The following is an 18,242-nucleotide window of genomic DNA, read 5'->3' as shown; positions in this document are numbered from 1 at the left end:
TAAAAACTGACAGGAACACAGAACCCACCACTTCTTGAGGCTGCCTATTCTATTTCTGGATAGCTCTAGTCAGCAGGAAGTAATTTCTTACCATTAAGTCAAATTTTCTTCTCTGAAGTCACCACCCACTTTTCCTAGTTCTGTCTCCAGGGACCATGGGGAACAAGTCTAATCCGTCTTCCAAATGACAGATTTTTAATCACTTGAAGGCTGCTTGTTAGTCTCCTCAAGTTGTTCCTTTTCCACATTAAACATGATCTTGAGTTTTTTGACTACCCTGAATATTCCTTCCCCTCACTAAAATCTTTATGACTTGTCTTTGCTAATAAATTTCAGTCCTTGGAATTGACCACAAGACTTATGAGATCAGATCACAATGACTACAGGAGAACGATCAATTCTCCAGTTTGGGACATAGTACAGCCGAGGATCTTTGGCTCTCTTTGGTTGCTGTGGTGTACAGCAATTGCTACCAATTCCATAGAAAACCTGTAAGGTAGTCACAAATTCATACCTTACGTACTGGATTCTGCTTTTAAATCCTTGCTTCTAAGAAACCATACTTTTCTACTTCTTGACTAATTTTTTCTCTTTCCAGAAATAAGATTCCTATATAGCAGACATGGTTGATTCTACTCTGAAGACATTCCTCAGAAAGCATACTCTGGATGGAGCAGCAATTTTGGCACCTAGGTGCAGTCAAGCTCTGCTTAGAATCAGGATGATTTGTACATTACTTCTGGCTAGAGACAAATCCTATCAACTGATAACAGGAAAAGGACTGAAGTCCAGACTCCATTATTTTCACTTGGTAGGGAGCTTGGGACAAGAGTTACTCTTTTCCAATTATATGAAAGCTCACCTACTCTACAATTTTTCAAAGATTAATGATAATGGCCTCATAAGCATAACGGTCAGTTCTTTCATGAGTTGTCATATGTTCTCTTAGTAGTTCCTTACTTGCCTTAATTATCAACTTGAACATTAATAATTTTTGTTCGGTTCTTTTTAGTCTCAGGAGTATATTTTTTAAATATCAGTAGCAAAACTAGAGTTGAGCAGCTTAGCTTTCTGTCAGTCACCCATTATGATTGTTCCATCACCTCACACAGCAGTTCTATACTTTCTTTGACCCAAATCTTATCTGTAATGCATCTTAAAAGAAAAAAGTCCCTAGTTTTATTTTCTAGTTGCAGCTCATTCTGAGATTTAGAGATTCTGATATTATCCTTATGCAACTTTATCATAACCCTTCTTCCATCTCATGTATTGTTTTGAAAATGTCAAGTTTTTAAATATGTCATTTGCAAATCTGCTTAAACTTTGGGTCATGACCCCATATGAGGTTGCATTACTGAAATGTGGCAGTTGCAAAAAAAATTGGCAACAGTAAAAAGTATCAAATTTACTAAACATGCCAAGATTAAATTTATCTATATAAAAACAAGAAAGCATATCCATCTTATTAGCATATCAATTTGCTTTTCTTTTTAATAAATGGTAAAATTATATACATGCCAAAGAATTGTTTTACATAATTTTTTTATGATTATCAGTAAGTGTTTGTATATATAGTAAGTATACCTAATTTATATACCTATATACTCAAGGTCACATAAAAGTTTCTCTGGAGAAAAGGGGTAGTGAGTGAAAAAAGTTTAAGAAGCCATGTTTTAAACAACACCCCTTTTTCTTTTCATCAGATTTTTTTTCTTTGTGTCTTTGGCATTTTATTCTAGAGAGTCCCCAAGCACTCTTGGGATGACTTCTTGGGTGAAAATTTTAGGCTGAAAGATCCTACCTATCTTTTCTCTAACTAAATCAAATGAAATTTTTTCTCCTGAAATAGATTTTCTATGTTAGAAAGCAGCTCTAGAAGGATAGGATTCAAAAGGAGTAGTACAGGTAAAAAGTAGAAACAGAATATCATTCTGCATTAGGAAATACAGGAACCAAAGAGAGAAATCATAGTGGAGATCATTTGGATGAAGATCAATGTAGGAATAAATGAAAGTATTGCTGTTACTGGAAGATAGTAAAGACCACCAGAATAGAAAGAAGAAATAAAAGGAGAATTGGGAAACATCACATATCTGCCATGAAGACATGATAAATACTACTTGATTAGAAAAAGAATCTAAGCACTAAAAGGTACTTGAAAGGCCACCTAATGTAACTCATTCCTTTTTCTTGCCTTGTTGCTTTTGAATAACATATGTCCTTCCAGAACTATATTCTAGCCATGGATTTCATTCATTCATTCTGTGATACCTTATGACATCAAATTTGTCACATTAGGTACTCTTGTTCATTTTGTCTATTATTTACATTTTATGCACCCACTGAGGTGAAAACTGAGGATGTGGATTTTTACCTCTGGTTCTTTTCCGGAACCTTGCCTCCTTTAAATTTCTGGACATCTCTATTTCTTTTATTTGTATACTGTATCTATTCTCTGTTGAGTCTGTTTTAGAGGATATGTGTAGGCAGTTTTCTCCCTCCAATATCCTTTTTGGCTTAAAGTCCTTTTGATTATATTTGCAAGATTCCAGGCAAACACAGTTTCTAGCCCTGCTAGAAAAAACTGTACTTAATCACTAGCTAAAAGACTGTATAGTTCATAAACCCAAATAATATTTTTAGAAATTATATTCTTACAAATAATTCATTTCCCAACCACTATTTAAATAACAATTGGTTAAAAATGGATTGTTCTGTTATATGAGGTATTTAATTTATTTTTATTGGGAGTGTTGGATCAAAGACTAAATATGTAATAGAGGGGATTTGTATATTAGGATCATAGATTTATTCATTTATTTTGAAGATGAAAAAACTTTGGTCCCAATTAAGTAGGTGACTTGTCCAAAATCTCTCTCTCACACACACACACACACACACACACACACACACACACACACACACAGTAGGTGACTTGTCCAAAATCACAAAATTTACTTCCATAAATGTACAATTAGGAATAAAATCTAGGTTCTTGATTCAAATTTATACCCCCCCCCTTTTTTTTTTTGGGTATAATGCTGCTTCTCATTCTGTGGGAGGATTAGAGAATCTCTATGATCTTCTTTTCAATCTTAATGCGATTTTTATGAAATTAAGTAATCAACTTGTATTTATTATAAAGCTTCCTTAGTTCTCTTGATTCTGATCACATAGCTTTTCACTCTTCCACTTCTCCCATTTGTCATAGCCATACCTGTAGTGCAGATCCTTATTTCCATTTAACTCCACTACTCCAGCCTCCTAGCATCCCTTCTCACCTCTTCTCACTGTCCCCTCAATTTATCCCTTATGGCACTGACAGAATAACCTTTCTCAAAAAGATTTCATCATATTACTTCTTAGTTAAAATGTCTGTGGTTCTATCTATTGCCTCCCAAGTAAAGTTCAAACTCCTCTTTCAAGTACTCAAGGGAATGTACTTTCCTTTTTGGGTATTTACTCCTTCCACCAAGTTCACAACTCTCTTCTGACTAAGTTAAAAGTCTTTGAAAGTTTTTGTAAATAAACAAAGAAATTCATCATTTTATAGTCGACCCAGTGATAGACAGAGCCTCTTTGAACTAACTGAAGTCAATCTTTTGAAGATATACAAGTAGTCTACCACTGTCCCCATACCTGAAGTCTTTCTATCTTGCTGGGACCTTCCAGGGCTTATGTTCATATCATTCCATATAGAGATAGAGGTGTAATATTTTAGTGTAGGCCTACAAGTATACTGCAATATCAGTTTGATCCCCAAGAGAATGGTGCTATAAATATAACATATAAGCTTCCTTGAGAGTAGGAACTCTTCACCTTTGCCTTTTTATCTCCAAAAATTAAGGAAGTGACAGATACAGAACAAATATTTCTTAATCGATTAATTTAGATTGAACGAAAAAAAAAAAAACATTTTCAAGGGACATATTGGTATCACTGAATTTATAATGACTCAGTGTATTGTAAAGGTGAACCCAAAATTTCTAAGTTTATGTCAGTAAAATTCAAGTTCTGGCAGTCTCTATCAAGGCAGAAAGATTCTGAGCACTAACTTAGAGATAAGGTGACATGTCCATTATCTGACTATCAGACTCGTTAAACTCAACTATTTTCATTACCAGATTGGCCACAAGGTGATATTTTCAGTTGCAATAACTCTTGAAGGCTGTCTACCATGCTGAAGAGAGGTTTCGATCTAAGTCAATGGAAGCTCTACTCTTGAACTATGGGAAGAAATATTAAAGTTTTTTCTTGTTACCTTAAGAGCAATGGGTGATTTCCCCCCAACATCTGACAAATATACTTGCAAAAACATTTACCATATCCCACAAGAACAAGAAAAATACTTCTTATACACTAAAATTTATTTTGCTTACTTAATTTAGGCATAACAATATTCTGCATTAAGTATTTCAGTAAACCAATATTCATTTAAATTACAGATTTCTAAATAATTTTTCCGAATGCTTTTCTTATATTTTTAAAACTCAAAAAAGTACTTTCCCCATGGAAAAAAATTGATCTACATTTTACTTATCAAACACAATAAAAAGGCTACATTAATAGCTTTTTTTAAATTAAAGACTGAATTTATTATATACACAAAGAAAAATTAAATAGTTCATAATAAAGATTCATAATTTATGTACAGCCTTGTTCATGCTTGATTTTGTATATGGAAATGCTCAGGTTTTTTTTTTTAAGTTTGTTAAATTCTGAATTTAAGAAATTAAAAATTAAATGAGAGGGTTGGGCTAGATAACCTTTAGGTTTGTTTTTTTTTTTTGGGGGGGGTAGCAGTAATCCAATTCAGTGACTATCTGTATCTTTTTTTGGGGGGAGGGGGTAATTTAAAAACATTTCAAACAAATATAAAATGAGAAAAGAAAAAAAAAAAAGATTGCCGTGTGCACAGCAGATCATATGAAAGGATCCAATATAAAACAATAAATTTCCATTTTAAGAAAACCTATATAATAAATACTACACAGTATTTTCAAAGCTGCCCAGTTATTCTTTGCTTCCTTGCTGGTTTTATTTTGTTCTCTATGTACTTTTAACGTACACACACACACACACACACACACACACACACACACACACACACACATGCCTATAAACATACACGTATATACATATGCATAGGATTGTACTTTGCTTATTTCTTATTGTCTGTCTTAAGGCATCTTCCTTCATAAGTTCAATTTTATATATGTTTTTCTAAGTCATCCAGCTCATCATTTCCTACAACACAGCAATATTCTGACTCAATTATTCTATATGAAAGACTATAAAAGTTTTTTCCAACTATTTTCCGCATTCCTTCTATTACTGGCTACATAGGTTTCATTTATACAAGAAAACTTTAATTTAAAAATAATAGAAATTATCCTTTTTATATTTCAATAATGCTCTCACCTTGTAAGAAAGTGCCTTATAATATAGTTTAAGGTATAATACTGCTGAATCTACTTCCTTTAATACTTTTTCCCCTTTATTTCTTTGAAATTCTTAACATTTTATTTTTCCAAATGAATCATTACCTTTTCTAACTCAGTAATTTTTAAAATTTAATTTGGATGATATTGAATCAATAGATTAGGTAAAATTGTCATTAAAAAATTGTATTGTCTTTACCTACTCCTGAACAATAAGTATTACTTCAGTTATTTATAGCTGAATTTTTATAAAAATCTTTTTTATGTTTATTTTTATAAAGTTCCTGTGTCTGTTTTAACTGGAATATGCTCAGGTATCTTATATTATCTAATTATTATAAATAATCTACTATTGCTGACACAATATATTTATTTTCTCTATTTTTCACTTTTGATTAAATCTGTTTTGACTTAAACTTTGTCTGAGATTATTACTATCCCTGCTTTTTTTTTTTACATATTAATTTCTGCTCTTGCCCTTTATCTTTTCCCTATATCTCTCATTTTTATAATGTTTCCTGAAAGAACATATTGTTGAATTAAAAATTGTAATCCACTGTTTCTGTTTTATGGGTGAATTATTCCCATTCACATGCTAAGCTGTAATTACTTCTGTATTTTCTTCCTTCCTATCTTTCCTCACTATTCTTCTCACTCTATTTATCCTATCCTTTCTCTGCTTTACTTCTATCTGCTACCCTACTCTCATATTCCTTAACCTACCTACCCCTGTAAGATTCCTCCCTTATTTTCTTGCCTTATTTCTTTCTGAATTTAGGAGACTTTTACATATGTGTGTGTGTGTGTGTGTGTATGTATGTGTGTATAAATGGATTGTCTATATGACACACACACGTATGTTTTTCCCTCTTTAACCTAATCCTAATGACAATCTTTAATGTTGACCTTATATTTCTCCAGGATATTAAATGTCAAATTTTCTCTTAAACTATAGCTTTTTGTCCTAAAAATTTGAAAATTTGGGTTCATTAATTTTCAATTTTTTTCCCCATTAGAGATTATGTTCAACTTTGTTGGGTGGTAACCCCAGCTCTTTTGCTCTATGGAATATAGTATTCTAAGATCTATAGTCTTTTAATGTAGTAGTTGCTGTAGTTTATGTAATTGTTGTTGCTTCCAATATTTTCTACTTGACTGGGAACTTTGAAATTTGGTTTGATGTTTCTGTAAGTTTTCTTCCTGGGATCTTTTTCAGGTGATGATTAATGGATTTTTTTCTATTTCTACTTTGTCTTCTTATTCTAGATTTTTGCATTTTTCCTTTATAATTTCTTTTAATATTGTATTGATTTTTTGAAATAATAGTTTTCAAATAGTATTTCTCCTTCATTTGTTCTCCAGATTAGTTGTTTTCCTGATGAGATGTTTTACTTGCTCTTTTATTTTTTCATTACTTTGATTTTGTTTTATGATTTCTTGGTGTCTTAGAATGTTAATTATTTTCTTCCTTAAGTTTTTAATTCCCTCTTTTCAATTGCTTAACTTTTTAAAAATAATTTTCTTGATTTTTTTGCATTGCTCTTATTTTTTTCCCTAATTTTTCCTTTCTCTTATTTTTAAAAGTACTTTTAGAGTTCTTCTAAGAACTCTTTTTGTTTCTGGGACCATTTGATTTTCTTTTTTTAGCTCCATAAATTTCCTCTTTATATGAATCCATATCTTCTCTATCCCCATAGTAACTATCCGTGGTTAGGCTCTTTATCTTTTGTTTGCTCATTTTTATTTTTTGTTTTATTTTGTTTTTTAGCACTATTAATATAACCAAGTTGTAGTCTTAAGGTAGTATGAAGAATGATGCCCCAAGTCTGAGGTCTTTCTTACCTTTATTTTCTCAAGTCTGTCTTGGGGCCAAACCTTGGGTTTTCCCCTCCACTCCAAGGCCACTTGGCTAGGGCCCCAGCTGCACTGTCCTGCAATTGAAACTAGGAACTCTGCTCTCCTGCAAGGGTCCACAGCCGAAAAAGTGCCTGTTTTTCACTATTACATTCACTAGTACTAGCTCTTCTCCCTGTAGCCACAGCTTGGGACACATTTGGTCAGCATATCTGTGCTTGGTACCCCTTAACAATGGAAGGCCCTTCCATCTTCTACTCAGTCAGCAGATCACAACACAGTCTGTAAGATAAAATCTGAGTCTAAGTCTGAGACTGCCCTTCAACACAGCTGTTCCCACCTCTTATTGTCTGCTGATTCTAGAGGCTGACGTCTTGGAGGTATTTGTATCCAATGATGGGGTCTTTTATGAGGTTTTCCCAAATTGTCTTAGGAGGACAACTGCTTTACCCTGGGTTTATTAAGACAAAGTTCTGTCTTTTTGTGTGGAGGGGATTTGGAGAATTAAATTCGCCATGTTCCCAGAATTCTCTCCCTACATTAATAATTGGTGTTTATCTCTAACATTCCTAGGAAAAAAGCTTTCAAATGTCATTTTCCTGGCAGCCAAATGTTATTACACAATAAAATGGTAAGCATTATAAATACATGAAATAAGTTCCCAATAGATTCAACAGCTGTTTCCTTAAAAATCTGGAGGTGTGCCTATTAAAACTAATAAGTTATAAGTGATTTGAAAAATCCTAGCAACTTTTATGTGCTTCTAAATTTTATCATTATACAAAGTATCTACTGAAATTAACTATGGAAACAAGAAAAAAATATAAAATATTCCTGGTTTTATAATTTTTGTGTAAAGTACTGCTTTATTAAGTTTTATCAACAACCTCTAAGAAGTAAAAAAGAATTAGATCGTGCACATCTATATATATTCTCTTAAAGTACTTGACTATTTTAAAATACAGAGTTATAGATCAAAGTAGTAATGTCATAGCTTGCAAAAGAACTGAAGTAGCATCTAGAATAGTGGAATGTACCTCAAATATTTAACATCAGATAAAGTCTAAATCGGAGGAAGAGAAGCATTATTAAGAGCCATATTTATATTTTAGAATTATATAAAATCCTTGGCTCTATTGATGTATTAGAACTGTGTCCTCCTGATCTTTTGGGGGGTGGGCCTGAGTTGAAACAAAACAAAACAAAACCCTAAATCTCAATCCCTCAGGGCTCTGGGAAAACTACCTGATTCCCACAGGAAACTCCCACCTCCAATGGATCTGGGAATCACTTTAGTCTGGGAAACAATCACCACCCTTAGTGATTTGGAAATTAGCCCCTAATTGCTCCCTATCCCCAAATCATAGAAGGCTAAATAAAATTCAGGACTCTATATCCCAAACTTCACTATCTTCCTAATCAGGAAGCAGCCCAATGAGAGAAAGAGTTTCTCAGTGAAAATAAACCTATTTTGCCAAAAACCTGACTTGCAGACTGGGACTGTGGGTTCTTTTGCAACATCAGCCTGAGGACCCTCATCACTGTTAGGGTATCGTCACCCCTCAACACTATGACCCTTGGGTCTGACAAAATATATATACTGATTAAGAAATGTTGCTTCAATGCTGAATTATTGGTAAGATGAACATACCAGATTATTACCCAAATGTTGAATTTACCTTACAAAATTTTTCTTTGATCTATAAGCTATCACAAAAAACCAAATCCATTTAACTTTTTTTTTAAAGGGTAACATAAAAACAACTTCAGCTTGAAATGAAAGCTAGAAAATTTCCTAGTAGTTTTACAAAGCTAAATATAACTTCAATCTATTATAAAGCAATTAAAAAATTCCACTTATAAGGGGCAGCTCCTTTTTCTTCATGATTTTTCATTTGTATTGTATTATCAATTTTTGTTTCATGACCTCCAGTATATTATCGTAAATGACTTGTATGAGGTTAAATAAATTATTAATAATTACTGAACTACTTCATAAGGCTTTTGTAATAAGCATGTTTTGGAAAGCAAAGTACGATAAGTGAAAGTTGTTACCATCACCAAGAACATATATGACCTGAAAATGAGGTCAACCAGATAAGTGTGAGAAAAAAGATGGCAAACCTGACCACCTGGGTACCATAAAATATATTTTTACACTATAGGAAGTTTTTTTTAGCTATTTGGAAAGACTTTCTATGGTGGATTTATTGAAATAGGAAAAGGAATTACATAGAATTAGGGGTAGGTTGCAATCTATACCAGTGAAGGGAATATCAATTTCAATATATACTGCATACCTAATTTATTCTGCATTCTCATCATGACCACCATTTGTTTTTCCACTCCTTTCCAGTTCTCCCACTCCATCTGACATTACTTTTCCCCTCCTTTTTTACCCTTAAGCTTATTATTTAACAATTGACTCTACACTGTCTTCCACTCTTGATTCCCTAAGCCTTATTAAATCTCAAATTTGGACCACTTTGCACCTTCTCACTTGTTTGCATTCTGTTGAATATTCTAGAGGAAATCACCTAATTCTGATAATTATGTTTGTTACAGATTTATATGACTTAATCTCAACCAAGTCCTACCCACAGAACTGCAATCCTTCTATTTTTCCTTGATTCATTCTCTATCCCATTCATTTCTCACAGCAACTATTCTAAATCTTTTTTAGTATATGTGCTGCCTAAGCGAGCACAACTATTCTAAATCTTTGATTCTCAAGTCACCTATATCACACCATAGTCCTTCATTTTATCTCTTAGCAGAAGACCTTATCTTATTTCCTAAATAAACTGAATTATCTATTTAAGATTCTCCCTTATTCTGCATCTCAAAGATAATCTATATCATCTACTTTTCTCTTTCTCATTCCTGCCATTATATGATTGGTAGTCCTTCTTGCCAGAACCAATCAGTCTACTGGAGTCTTTGAGTCTGTCTCCTCTAAAAACCTGCCTTTTCAATTATTCCTCTTTTCTTTAACCTTTAATTTCTCTTTATTCATCGATTCTTTCTTTGTTTCTAACAGACATGTTAAATCTTCCTAGTCCTTAAAAACCTTCCCTTGATCCAGCTTTTATTTCAAGATATCATCCTATTATCTCTCCTACTTTTCATAGCCAAAAAGTTGCAAAAGCAGAAATAATAAAAGAAGAGGCTCCAATCACACCTTTCCAATATCTTTTACTTTCCTTAAGAAAGAGCATCAAAGGCAGCAATTAGGATTTCTAACTTCTAAGAGAAAGCTTAGAATCAGAAAAACATGTTGCCAACTATGATGCAATTTTCTGCTCCATCCAGCAGATGGTGCCACTTTCTCTCTTCATTGTATACTGTATTTTTTTCCAGTTAACCTACTTTGTTATGTTTATCAAGAAATTTATTTTTTAAACAATTTTCTATAAAATGAAATTGTATGAAATTTTTGTATCTCTTTGTATCATGTGAAAAAGTATCATGAAAAAAATAAGAACTTTGAAGAACCCAAAGATGACCCACTATGAGAGATGGATATTTTTATACAATCTACATATGAATATAACTATGGAAGAAAAAATAAAGGTCATATTTATTTAGTCAGAAAGCAATAATAAAAATTAGATAAGGCAATAATTTTATATAAATTTATTTCCTAGAGGGCAAATGTGCATGAGCATCAAATCAATGTTGATCAGAAAAATTAGGAGACAAAATTAAAATTAATTTTAAAAAGAGCTGCTCATCAATATATTGATCCAAGACAATTCTTATAGCCTTGGGATAGAAAATGCCATTTGCATTCAGAGAGAGAACTATGGAGACTGAATGTGGATTGAAGCATGTTATTTTCACCTTTTTTTGTTTGTTTTACTTTTTTTTTCCTTGTAGGTTTTTTGTTCTGATTTTTCTTTTATAACATGACTAATATAGAAATATTTTTTAAATGATTATACAAATAACCTATATCCGATTTCTTGCTCTCTTGGGAAGGATAAAGGTAAGGGACAGAGAAAAAAATTTTCAAAATTTTACAAAAATAAAAGTTGAAAACTATCTTTACATGTAATTGGAAAAATAAAATACTATTGATATTTTGAAAAAAAGAGTTGGATATAGTTTTCAAAACTTTTTTTTGATAACACTAACCTTAGAATAAAATTAAGGAGAGGAAGTACTTCTTAGATTTTTAGTGATATGCAAATATATAACTAATATAATTCAAAGGTGGAAAAGTAAATAGTTTTCACTTCTAGAATTAGTAACTTCTATGATGTTACAGTAAGCAGATATCTTACTAGATTAGGTTGACTAGTCTTTTATATAAATTAAAGGTCAAGTAATCTATTTGGAAAATGAAACAAAATTCCCTTGCAGAACTTTAAAGATTTTTTTTGTCCAAGTTTCTCATCAGTTATTTGGAGATAGCAGCGTGCTAAATAGCAACAATCCAGGAAAATTGCAGTTTCCTAAATGGATCTGTCATCACTTAAGAATTTAGAACAACTATGAACATTAGAAAAACCAAGTGGTCATTGACTGTCTATTAAAACTATTAATGTGCTAGTAGATAACCCCGTGAGTTCATATGTCAGTACATTTATGTTAAATAGAAAACAGCAAATGGGCAATGATGTGCACCCAGAGTTGACTGAAAGGAGTGAACTAAATTATAACTGGAGAGCTCTTAAGCTCCTACTCAAAACAAATATTTATATTTTTGTGCCCATATTTTTCCAATGACATTTCAAATGACATTTCAAAGCATGGGATAGCACCATTTTTTCCTTTTTTAATGCAATAATTTAAAAACATTTTTCCAAATTGGATGTAAAATTTTTAAACTTTTATTTAAATTTTGACATCCAATGCTGTCTCTCCTCTTCTTTCCACGAAACAACAAGTAGTTAGATATAGATATAGTTATCTCATTAATATTTTTGATGTCTTAAACTGTGGAGAAATTACTTTATCTCTTGTGCATGATTTCTATTATGGAGAATTCTGAGAGATTGTAGGGATCAGAGAAAATGTCTTATCCTCCATTTTGGTGGTCAGGTGACCTGGAAGTTAGCAACTCATTTCATAACTCTACTTAGGAGCACAGAATTTTAAAGCTGGAAGGAATGTTACTCTTCATATAGTCCAATCTTCTTATTTTTTACAGACAAGAAAGAAAAACCAAAGAAGCTAAGAGGTTACTCTAAGTTACACAGGTCTGAGGAACAGGTGTTCAGTCACTGGGTCATGTTTGATTTCACATGACTCCGTGGACTAGCCCATGGGGTTTTCTTGCCATTGACTTTTCCCAATGTGTTCCCATTTTACTGATGAGAATCTGAGGCAAGCTAGTAAGTGTTTAAGGCTGGATTTGAACTCAGATTTTCCTGACTCCTGTCCACTGTTCCACCTAGTATTCCCTTGTCCCAAGTAGGGGCATTTCCAAATCCTGACTCCAAATCCAGTTCTCCTACTCCTCCATGCTTCTGATATTATGCAGAACCCTAATTTCTATACAAAAATCCCTGGAAAAAGAAAAATCCTATAACTATTTGTGAATCTGCACCTTCTATAATAATTATGCTAAAATCTTCTCTAAGTTTAGAATTTATTTCTGAAATGTTATGCTAAGGAAAGATAAACAACATATTTATGATAAATAATTACAAGTAAAGCAGAATCCTTTTTTTTCAACTTTTAAAAAATAGGAAATGAATAAGGAATATATTCATTAAAGAAGGAAAAATAGCAGTAGTAACTCTTTGGTATTGAGGTTCAAGTCTAAAATAAGAATATGTATAAAGACTTTTGAGTTCAAATGAAAAGTACAGTTTTTAAAAACCTTCTAATATAACTATTATGAAATTTTATTTGAGTTTTTATTTATCTAACATCTAACAAACATGCAAGAACTAGATTTTTAGATTTTTAGAACAAAATGTATAATATTGGTACTTAATGCATACTGAATAATGTGAATGATTTTTGGGGAATGTGAAAATCAAGAGAATATCACAAAAACTTACCATATACTCCTTGGTCCAGAAGTAATAAAAATTCATCCACAGCATTGCGCATCTCATACTCAGTAAGATCCAATAATGAAACCACCTTGAAATCTAGTTGTCTCAACAAATTGGTCAATTCATAGACATCTACCAAGGGAGCCTTAAGCTTAGGGTGATTCCAATAATTCATATTCCCAATCAAAAGGGCTACTTTATCTTTTGCTGTAAGAAAAAAAAATGGATTGGCTTTAAAATTTAAGGGTTTAACCCCCCTTTTGTAATATGTAGAAATATCAGAATCAGAAATTTCATTAAATGAACTGTAACAAATATTTAAATAGTAAGTTTTCATCCTATCCTATTTTTAGAACACAATTTTTTATTATTTTACAAAGGAGAAAAATATGTAGACATTATTAAGAATTTTCAAAAACTGGAATTAAAAGAAATATTTTTGAGAACCAGGAAGATGATAAAAGTTTCAAGAAAATCTAATACTGAAATGTAGTTATTTCCTTTAATGTTAAACCAAATGTTTACTGTATAAGGACAAAAAAAGAATTTTAAGACCTTCTAATGTAGTTTCATTAATTAGAAATACATGTAACTTTAATTTTTACAAAATGGCTATTGGATTCATAGGAAATGTGTCAATGAATAGGAAGATGGAAAGGTTATGAGTGAGAGAATAAAGGAAATGGTGAGAACAATAAGTCAAAAAGAGGATACAGAAGCAGAACTGAGAGAGGATGAGGAAGTAAAGAGACATACTAAATGGGGCTTGGAAAGAACAGAAGACTCTTCCATTTTTTACTGATGAATGTAATATGGTTATTTTTAAAATGTTCCCTCTAACACTTAATAATTCATTGTACTTAGCACTTCCTAAACTGTTCCACTTTATTACTCCCTTAATTTGCTATTTCAGAGTGGGTATAAAGCCTGGCTATGGTATGATGGAATGGCACTAATACATAACATTTGGCTTTGAGCAAATTTCTATTTGTCAACATATCTGTCTTTAAAAGTTCCTACTCATGCCAGAAAGAAAAAAAAAACTATCACAATTTTAGTTGCTGCATGAAGCCACAGAAATCCTGAGTACAAGAATCAGGAGAGTACTGGGCCATATCTAATGATGATAAGTATGGTTAAAAACTTAAAAGACCACTGCGAATATTCCTGTTTAAATGTACTATGTACACTTGTAGTTCAGGGGTGAAAAAAAGGCATAAGAGGAAGTGACTGGAATAGCAATGGGAAAATAGGAAGAATGGTAATGAAGATCAATGAAATATAGTGAAAGTAAAATATTAACATCATGGATTAAACAGCATTGGATTTAACAGCAGGTTAAATGGCAACAAGGAGCTGATATGCCATACTACTGGGCTGATAGCCTGACATTCCATCTTCCAGAACAGCTGCCAGTACTTGCTGACCTATCAGAGAGTGCTGCCAAGTAGTTTATTTATAATAATGAATAATATGATTACAAAACTGCCACAGTACCTTTAAAATAAACATGAGTTGATCAAGATATTGATTTGATTTACAATTTTAAAGATATATTCTGATCTTCTCAATAGTCATGATGACTAATTTTACAGAAAAGCTCCAATTTTTTCTTCCCTTCCTTAACATTGAAAGTCTAGTTAATATCAAATGAATTTTGGGGGGAGAGAGGAACCAAAACCAAATCTAATTATTATAAAGCAAGTGACCATATAAAGTTAGGTAGGGGAAAATTACTTTGCATTTAAGACTTCAATCCTTTTTGTTTTTTTCAGACTTGGGACTGCTAGGTGGTACAATGGATAGAGTCAGATCTCACGTCAGAAAGACTCATCTTCATGAATTCATATTTGGCCTCAGATACTAGCTGTGTGACCCTGGACAAGTCACTTAATGCTGATTGCCTCAGTTTTCTCGGAAGTAAATGACAAACCACTCCAGCATCTTTGTTAAGAAGCCCCCAAATGAAAAAAAAAAAAAAAAAGAAAATCTCTAATGGAGTCATGAAGAGTAAGACCCTCAGGAGCAGAGGACCACAAGATTATCTAAGGAAGACTGAACTGCCCCATAATGAAGAGAAAGAATAAATTAAAGCTGTCAAGCTGTTCAGTATAGAGACTGAGCTTGTAAGTGGCTTTGCACTTCTAGCTTGGATGAGAGAAGAGAGACCTTGTCTCTTTCTATCCCCCCTGCCCAAAAGTCTGAGTATCAATTCCCTTCCCCTATGCCTTAAAAAGGTGGCATCTCATTGGAGTTTTAGTAATAAAAAATGACAGAATCAAAGACAGCCACAAAATACCAAAAAACAGCCCCATGAAGAAGACACAGTAAGAGGAGCAAAATTCCTTTTTCTAATTTATATCAGATAGACATGAGGAAGAATGAAACCTGGAAAGCCCAATTATTTATAACTATTTAGTGACAACGGGACAACTATATAATACCTCTTGGTGGTATTACTGAGAGAAAAGTGGACTATGGTGTCTTATGAAATTGGGGTGTATCTTTTAATACAGGTCACTTGGCCTCCTATTATATTTGAGAAGAACTGTTGGAGCTGGGTCACAGTAAGACCTCAGAGACCACACTGTTATTTGCTGATTAGAGAAAAGTTTTGCTGTTGAGAAGAGCTGATTTGAGGGGAAGGAGTCTAACTTTATTTTTTCCTGAACTGTTATCTCCAACTTCAGAGGTAGAAAACACCTTAGATCTCAGTGATAAAGCTTAGTTGATTCTAGGCTTAGCGGAAACTAAGCGAACTAGTGTCTCAGAATGCAGACAAGGGAGATCTGAAAAGGCTCTGCAGTACCCAGGATGAGGGTTCGGTTTTGCTGAAAAAGCTAATAGCATTGCCCTGGAAGTCGATCAGGAAGTGGTTCAATTACTGAACAGCAGAGGATTGTCTCCATCCCTTTATGAACTGTTAGACACTGTTCTTGAAGGAGACATTAAGGCCTGAAGTTTAGGGTTAGGATTTATCTGGGGCAAAGTGTTTTCTACAAGTGTACAGAGGTCACCCAAAACCTATCCCCCGGCCAACTTCGTTTACTAGAAGTAGATAATCGAGTAGTCCTTCCTATAGAGCTTCCAATTCGAATGCTTATCTCATCAGAAGATGTTCTTCACGCATGAGCTGTTCCATCTCTAGGGTTAAAAGCTGATGCTATCCCTGGTCGATTAAACCAAGCCACCCTAATCTCTACCCGCCCTGGAATTTACTACGGCCAATGTTCAGAAATCTGTGGTTCAAACCACAGTTTTATGCCTATTGTACTAGAAATATCCACCCTTAAATATTTTGAAAACTGATTGCACATAATACAATCTTCTTTGAGAAACTACTATAATACTTCAGTATTATTAGAGCTTAATACCTCCTCAAAGCCTATGCTTCAACTAAACACCTCCACTTGACTGCATGTAATCACCTTCACTCTATTTGGAATTTTCTGTGCATTTCAACTTCAACTCCTTGGTATCGAAATAATCTACATCTATCCTCCAGAGGATATAATCAAGCTCCCAGACATCCCCTTTCCTTGAGAAAAAAAAATGAACGAAAATCTATTTGCCCCTTTCATCTGTCCTAGTATCATAGGCATTTCTACCTTGCCTATTATTATTTTATTCCCTTGTCTGATCTTCTCAGCACCTAAATGCTGACTTCCAAATAGAATACAGATTCTTCAAATCTGACTTATCTGACTAATTACCAAACAAATAATACTAATACACAATAAGCTTGGCCGATCATGAACCTTAATGCTTATATACTTAATTCTCTTTATTGCAACAACTAATCTCCTAGGCCTACTTCCCTACTCATTTACCCCTACTACCCAACTTTCAATAAACCTAGGAATGGCCATTCCTCTTTGGATAGGAACAGTAGTAATAGGCTTTCGCAATAAACCTAAAGCCTCTTTAGCACACTTCTTACCACAAGGCACACCCACCCCTCTAATTCCTATGCTAATTATTATCGAAACAATTAGTTTACTTATTCAACCACTAGCTCTGGCAGTACGATTGACAGCTAATATCACAGCTGGCCACCTCCTGATTCACCTAATTGGCTCAGCTGCACTAGCCCTTATATCTATCAGCCTCGCACTATCATCCATTGCATTTATTATCCTTTTTCTCCTTACAATCCTAGAGTTCGCCGTAGCTTTAATTCAAGCCTACGTCTTTACCCTTCTAGTAAGCTTATACCTACACCACAACACTTAGTTGTCTTAATCTGGCATCAATCACTATCAAGATGCTATTTAATGACCCACCAAACTCATGCCTACCACATAGTAAACCCAAGCCCATGACCACTCACAGGAGCCCTCTCAGCTCTCCTTTTAACATCCGGACTAACCATATGATTCCACTTCCACTCGATCCTTCTTCTCCTAATTGGAATTACATCAATACTTCTAACAATATTCCAATGATGACAAGACATTGTACGAGAAGGAACCTTTCAAGGCCATCATACCCCTGTTTTACAAAAAGGCTTAAGATATGGCATAATCCTTTTCATTATATCAGAAGTATTCTTCTTCTTAGGCTTCTTCTGCCTATCTCCTGCCCTGGAACTAGGAGGCTGCTGACCTCCCATAGGGATTAAAACACTAAATCCCCTAGAAGTTCCTCTACTTAATACAGCCATTCTCTAGGCTTCTGGAGTTTCTATTACATGGGCTCACCACAGCCTTATAGAAGGTAACCGAAAACAAATAATTCAAGCCCTATCAATTACTATTGCCCTAGGCCTGTACTTCACCGCCCTGCAGGCAATAGAATACTATGAAGCGCCCTTCACTATCTCAGACGGAATCTATGGCTCCACGTTCTTCTTACCAACAGTCTTCCACGGACTACAAGTCCGAAAGAGTGATTGGATCACTCTTCCTAGCAGTCTGCCTCCTTTGACAATTATTCT

At 33.5% G+C, this 18,242-nt stretch overlaps 1 protein-coding gene across 3 annotated transcripts in view; it reads right to left on the bottom strand.

The window, feature by feature from the left end:
- Positions 1-18,242, bottom strand: part of MALT1 (MALT1 paracaspase) — a 90,062-nt gene that overhangs the window by 20,836 nt on the left and 50,984 nt on the right. For all 3 annotated transcript variants that reach the window (XM_074279451.1, XM_074279452.1, XM_074279453.1), the window contains one exon: positions 13,310-13,513. In XM_074279451.1, coding sequence (XP_074135552.1) covers positions 13,310-13,513 — 204 coding nt within the window. The remainder of the gene's footprint in view (positions 1-13,309; positions 13,514-18,242) is intronic.

This window comes from Sminthopsis crassicaudata, chromosome 1 (assembly GCF_048593235.1).
Source record: "Sminthopsis crassicaudata isolate SCR6 chromosome 1, ASM4859323v1, whole genome shotgun sequence".
Classification (NCBI taxonomy): domain Eukaryota; kingdom Metazoa; phylum Chordata; class Mammalia; order Dasyuromorphia; family Dasyuridae; genus Sminthopsis; species Sminthopsis crassicaudata.
Note: the sequence above shows the minus strand (reverse complement) of the source record. Positions and strands in the feature narration are given on the sequence as shown.